This window comes from Punica granatum, chromosome 6 (assembly GCF_007655135.1).
Source record: "Punica granatum isolate Tunisia-2019 chromosome 6, ASM765513v2, whole genome shotgun sequence".
In the NCBI taxonomy this organism is placed as follows: Eukaryota; Viridiplantae; Streptophyta; class Magnoliopsida; order Myrtales; family Lythraceae; genus Punica; species Punica granatum.
In genome coordinates, this window is record NC_045132.1 from 19,787,296 (window position 1) to 19,794,012 (window position 6,717).

At 36.9% G+C, this 6,717-nt stretch overlaps 1 protein-coding gene across 2 annotated transcripts; it reads right to left on the minus strand.

Annotated features, from left to right (window-relative positions):
• Positions 1-2,876: 2,876 nt before the first annotated feature.
• Positions 2,877-6,276, minus strand: LOC116210396 (MADS-box protein FBP24). 2 transcript variants are annotated; one of them, XM_031544262.1, is made up of 10 exons: positions 6,199-6,276; positions 5,839-5,882; positions 5,563-5,755; positions 4,517-4,586; positions 4,243-4,407; positions 3,999-4,040; positions 3,871-3,912; positions 3,367-3,592; positions 3,228-3,251; positions 2,877-3,144 (listed from the first exon to the last, which is right to left on the minus strand). In XM_031544262.1, exons 3-9 carry the CDS (start codon positions 5,748-5,750, stop codon positions 3,241-3,243), a joined length of 744 nt encoding a protein of 247 aa, XP_031400122.1. In that variant the 5' UTR covers positions 5,751-5,755; positions 5,839-5,882; positions 6,199-6,276; the 3' UTR covers positions 2,877-3,144; positions 3,228-3,240. The 2 variants fall into 2 exon arrangements, with proteins under 2 accessions (XP_031400122.1, XP_031400121.1); XM_031544261.1 differs by having other exon boundaries at positions 3,367-3,604.
• Positions 6,277-6,717: the final 441 nt, after the last annotated feature.

Genomic DNA, 6,717 nt, shown 5'->3' on the forward strand with positions numbered 1-6,717 from the left:
CGAAGATGCTACTGCTGCTGGTGGCTCTTCCTTGACCTATCGAAGCTACTGCTACTAGTAGATGCCCCTTCTCGATCTTCCAAAGTTGTCTGCTACTTGCCCTTCATTGATCTCCTGAAATTTATTAGTTATTTCTTCCTTAAATTATACCTATATATATATATATGATTGGGAAAATTTTTTTGGAATGAATCGTGAATTTTCTTGTCTTGATGTTATATTACTGGTGTTTGATCGAGATTTCTAGAGTTTGACAACAGATTTTACAACCTGTTATCACTAGCTTACCAATGACTACATGTTATAAATTTGTAGACAATCTATTGTCTATTTTTTAAATTAACTTGGCCTGAGTCGATGCTTTAAGCGTCTTCTCAGGTCTTTTTTTTTTAAAAAAGACTTAGGCCGACATTTTTTGCATTGGCCCAAGCATGGATTGTGCCAACACAACAAAGATTGGCTTACGCAGAACCTTAATTGGCGTAAAAAATGTCAGCATAGGCTTGGATTGGGCCGACCTGGTAAATGTTGACCTAGGCTTGGTTTTTGCCAACATTTGAAAATCGGCCTAAACTTGGTTTTTAGCTGACATTTCTGAAACGTTAGCTTAGGAGGTGTTTTCCTGACATTTTTTGAAAAATGTCGGGAAGCTTATACCAACTATGTCAATCCTGACATTTCTAGAAATGTCGGACAATCGTCGGGAGAGTCTAGGCCGACGTTTTTCGCGTCGGCAAAAGTCAAAGAAAACGTCGGCTTAGCCCCCTTTTCTGTAGTGAATTACATCACCGGTAGCTAGTAGGATGTCGATCTGGTTATTAATTATATGGATGATGACACGTTACCACATGATAATTTTCAAGAATTATCCACTAATTCTTTTTGAATCATTTTTCTCTCTCTCTCTATTTATATATATTTCTTCGGTGTGAGTCACCATTTATTCGAGATTCAAACAAACCTTGACTAATTCAGAATTGATTCGGGTCATGGCCACTAAGTGGTAAAGTTTTTTCAGAGTGAATTTTTTCAATTCACAAGAAATTATCAGAACCCTTATCAAAGTTGAATAAAGTCTGAACCATCTGAATCAATCCGTGTTAGTCATTTCTATAATTTCTAGTCAGAGAGCTTCGTCCCGAACTTTTCTCATTTGGACCTTTCTGATTGGACCCCCTTAGTTCACCATGCATTACTTACTTGCGTCTTTGAGCCATAACCTGTGATCCTTATTAATCTTCACAATATTTGTCCAAATTCAAATGTTAAATTTTTGTTAACATGTTCAGAAATTGACATTTCCTGGCAGAGTTATATATCTCTTGTTTAAGACACGATATACACAGGTTAGGCCGCCACCGACGATTTCCTATTGCGAAAAGGTAATTATCAATTGATTACATATTTTTTGGGTGAATCAAATTATCATATACTTTACGCATACGTGTCGTTCAAAAATTGTGGACTTTTCAAAAAGTTATTTATATTTTCGAAGAGAGAACAACTCAGAAAAGTCCGCCGTCGTCGTGGAGCCGTCCCTATACGTGTTGCAGGAAGTCGTCGCCATGCAATCATTGAATGGGAAAGATACAAGCATAGACAAGTTCTATATTTTCAAAGCTTAGTTAATTAATTAAATATTCAATTATTAATATGAATTATTTCGAGTGATTCAGTACTATTAAGATCCCGTCTTCGAGTCTTATGAATATAGAAAATCTACGCTTGAAGAATTTTATCTTTAGAGGGCTAACTTGACTTGAGCCTGAATTAATCAGAGTTTATTACGCTTTTTAATATCAAGTGATGCATATCGAAAAAAAATTAATTTAATTAATTAACTATCACGTTTTATATATATCATGACTTGGGGAGGTTTCAGTGAATCTTCTACTGAAAAGGATATTGCGTCTCCTTTCTGGAAGCATGACTCCAAATTACATCAAAATATAAATAATAAAAATATTATATATAATATATATGAGAGTCCATTGGAGCTCAAATTTCCAATCAATAAATGCTAAGTGGGCTTACATGTCGTAATGATCTCTGTTAGGGCATGTCAATCTGATTCTGGCCAATGTGATATGCTGTCATTTTGCGGACACACTATTACGAATCTTTTTGTAGATCTATCCTAATAAATAAGGCATATCAATGGCGGACTCATATTTTATAAGATCGCTAAATGATATAATATAGAGTTTATTTAATAGAAGAAGAGGGTGTCAATTAAGGAATGAAAAGAAAAAGCTGGATTTTAGCTGGCTTTGAAGACCACGAACCCGTCATAGTGAATATCAAACTTTGTGATGCTTTGCTTTGCCGGATCATTATACGTTACAATAATGTATTGCTAAAATTTTTAGACTTACGGATACTAAATCGACTGCTGGATCCCGGCCGGATATAGTAGAGGTCCGAGATGTTCAAGGGGTATAGCAATGTATCATCCTAGTGGAAATTTTGAAAAGTGATTATGTACCACGTGGATATACACTAATAAAGATCGTAGTCAAATTGCCATTTCATTTTCTAGCTTTTGTATATCAATTATCAGCACTTGGATTTCAAGAGTTCCTCTTTTTCGGCCAAGCGATTGTAAGAGTAACGAAGCGAATCTTCATTTCAACCGGAGAGGATTGAAATTATCGTCATGGCATGACGGGAGCAACCAATGTTTTTCAGAGGCTTATTATGGCCATATGATAAGTTTTTGATGAGACATGACAGCCCAATTTTGGCTATTGCATCTGATCTGTTGGACCATCTAATGCTGTCGAACTGGGCTTGGCCCAACAGAATGGCTGAACCAAACAAAATGTTGTCCGTTGGTGTTGGATATATTGTCAAACGCAAATTTATATCTATCAGTATTTAGCAGCAAGCAGCAAATTCCCAAAGGCCAGAGTGTTCGCACAATGTCGTATCATAGTTTCGCTTACCTGCTTAGCTAAGTAAAATAGGTCCTATATGTACGCAGGTAAAATCCATAGTCGACATTATTTACAAGGTGGAAGATCATCCCTAAGGGAAACTTTTGAAAGATAATTCATAGCAGTGCGTGCGTGGCCGACGATCAAATGCAATGCGCTTTTCCTTCGTGAAGTACGAGAGACTGATCCGTGGGAGATCACTGATGATCTGAAGGAAACATACAGAAGCAGCATCAGAGGTTATGTCTTTTTGGGATGATGTTCCACTTTGTAAATAATATCGACTATTACCTTGTGCCAGTGATCACTGATGATCTGAAGGGAACATACAGAAGCAGCATCAGAGGTCAATCCATATTTCATAGAAGCATGGTCACTAATTTGAAAATAAATAACACTTAAAGCAAATTTAAATGTCGTAGGGAGATACCGTTGTTCGGTTGGTGGAGACTGAAATCCTGAAGGTTTGGCTGCGTAGGCTGGAGATGGTAGGGGCGGAAGGTTGGAGGGAGCTGAGCTGCAAGTCGAAGAACGCTGCTTGGCTGTTCTTCTCCAAAAAAGGGGAACTGATCCAGCACGTTTCGGCTTTCCTCTGGCTTCGGGTCACTAACCAGAGCTAACTGCTCATTCTGGTGATGCTCAAGTACCACCTGATGCTGGTTCTTAATCTGATCCAACGTTAGCCAACCCAAGATTACAGTGATTTATTCACAGGTTAGACATAACATGTTTCAAACATGCCCGGCTATATTATCCATTCCTCCAATCTTTCATTAGGTTAAGTCTTTAACTATTGGCTTAATATAGTGAATGATGTTCATGGTCGACCTCAAATTTTCAAAATTGCGTGAGAGACCGAAAACGAAGACGATGAAAGGTAGCTTTTATAATTAGGTAAGCTTAGTAGTTAATCATTTAATCACAGATAGCGTACCATGTGGAATATTTTCTCATTTTCGTCCTGCAGCATTTTCTCCTGAGGACAAAACAATAATGTTATTTGACATAATACTTTATTGTAAAACGAAAAATAATGTAAACAGAAATTTGAAGGGCTATTACCTTCCTCCGAAGATTGTCTGTCTGCTGTTGTAAGAGCTCATACTGCCAAAACAACAATATAAACTATGCTTAGATTGTATTCACGGACACGTCTATTATTTGATATCGAAACCTCATATAAAAAAATACTGGCTAGTCTGAGCATCAGCATCGTGTTTTGGCAGATTCGAGACATATAATTAAAACCTTTTAGCTGTGAAGATACAGAGGAAACATTAAATCAAGTAGTTAGAGAGGGCCATACCTTTCTAGCTCGAACCTTGTTCAGAGAGTATTCCACTTGCTGTTCGAGGTTATTGAGGTCTTCGATGCGCACGGTGCTCAGATCATTCGCTGTGTAGTGTTGCAGGCTTAGCTGGAGATTATGGGTCTCTCTCCTCATCCTCCTCAACTCAGCTTGAACTTGTTGCTATATATGCACATTGATTAATATATCTAATTTTATTGGCCATCTTGATATTGATCGAAAACCGGACCTTAGCATATGAATATATAGACATGCTTTCATTTAAGTTTACCTGGTCATCTGTCGGCTGTGGCATCTGAGAGCCCGTCGCAGTCAAGTACCGGCTTATTATCTGCTCCATGCTGCAATTTGCACTCACATAGATTTCACATTTGATTAATTAGAAAGAATGATGAAAGTAATTTCACTAAACATCTTGAGTGTTCTCGTTCTCAACTTATCTTTATATTCTTGACCAAGTTCATGCATGCCAATTTTTTTTTTTGTCAACAGATTTTTCAAATGAAACGAAGGAAGAATAACAAAGAATTTTTAAAGAGTTTAATGTAAATCAACCCTAGCTTATAAAAGCAATCAAATAGTTATAATTCTGCGTATGTATATATGAATGTATGGATACAAATATGCAAATGTATAAATTAACGAACAGAACCCGACCTTCAACTCTAACGTGATCAAGCAATCATCATTTTTGTAAGAACCTTTTTCCGATTTTTATTTATGATTTTTCTTTTCAAATCTCACCATTATAAAATGCATCTACACTTCCCCCCAAAAAACAAAAAAGAAATGCTTCACGGGAAAACAAAAATGCATCTCTACTGAATGTTACTATCAAATCAGAAGTCTGCATACAGCGTTTTTACATGTAAAATTCCAGACAAAAAATAAAATAATAATCTTTTTGACTGAGATCTAAAAGAATGAAACAATAATAATAATAATTCTTAATAAAGAAAATTAGATTTTTTTTTGGTTGAAGATAATTAAAAATTGAACAACCAAACAGTGATCACAGCTTCCTTCTTCTTTTAAGAACTCGATGAGTAAAAAAATGCAGAGAAAATTTTACTTTTGACTTGATTAAGGATAAAGATATATATAAATCAAAGATCTGTTTGAGGAAAATAATTTCGAAACGTTCTATTAAAAATCCTGGGTAACACTTTGTTAATCGAGAAGCTTGGAAACAACTTGGTGAAAATCGTAGAATTCCATTATCAATTCCAATTTCTCATATGCTGATCACAATTGATATCCAAATAAATTCCCATTCAGAGCATCAAATTAAATTAAATGTATAATTACATATATTACCTGGATGCTTCACTCGTATACTGGAAAAGCTTGCCTGTGCTCGAGAAGACAATCAGTCCAATCTGTGCATCACAGAGGACAGACAGCTCATTTGTCTTCTTGAAAAGTCCAGCCCGGCGTTTTGCGAATGTCACCTGGCGAGTGGTCTTGTTCTCGATCCTGCGAATGGCGATCTTTCCTCTACCCATGACTCCTTTAAAAAACACACACACACACATTGATTAGCTAAGCTCATCTTCTCTTGTTACGGAAAGGTGAAGGAAATGGGAATTTTACCCTTTTTTGGGGCCGTTCCGTGGCTCCGATTCCCCGGCTTTTTCCTGTCGAGAAGAAAACCGGAGAGAAGCTTTTACAGGTTTACTTAGAATCGGAAGTAAAGGCTAATAGTAGGATTTTTGAGAGATATGGGCATGCTTTTAATATCAGATAGGCATCATTCTACGTGATTGAGTTCGCATAATACGAACTAGCTATATATGTTTATAATGATCGGAAAGTAGAAATTTCATGTATTCTGAAAACCCTAATGGGCATCCACAGAAAAACTTGTAGACATTTTTACTCATTAACATGCAAAAACAATTAAAGAAAGAGAGAGAGAACAAGGGATGGGGTTAGGTTAAGCTTTTTAATTACCTATCTGATGATCTTCTCCTTCCTTCTTCTTCTTGCAGCTTCCCTTCCTTCCTTCTTCTTCTTTCCTTGAAACTCTTTCTTGTTGGGGCTGGGAATGGCTCTCTGGAGTTAATATGTCTGCATTTATGGAAGTTTTGAGGCTTTGAGCTGAGGCTATTGGCTAAGTCCAACCTTAATTTTGATAAAGGTGAATGCCCTTTCCTTATCTAGAAATTACATCCATGCCACCCCACTGTCAGAGCCCAACTACCTCTGTTGAAATTGGAACAGGGAGGGAGAGGGAGAGGGAGAGGGAGAGGGAGAGGAGGATAGAGAGATGGTGACTGACAAGGTAATGATATTCATGCATGTTCTCTACTGAGGTTTCTGCGAAGAAGGCAGTCAGCCTAATGAGAAAAACATGTTTTAGTTTTTCATTGTAGTAATAATTGAAAAATGAAAACCCGTTAATCCTAGAATTTGTGCACTTTTTGACCAAATGGTTTCGACAATGGGGAGGGATTCTCCTGTGAAGAAGAA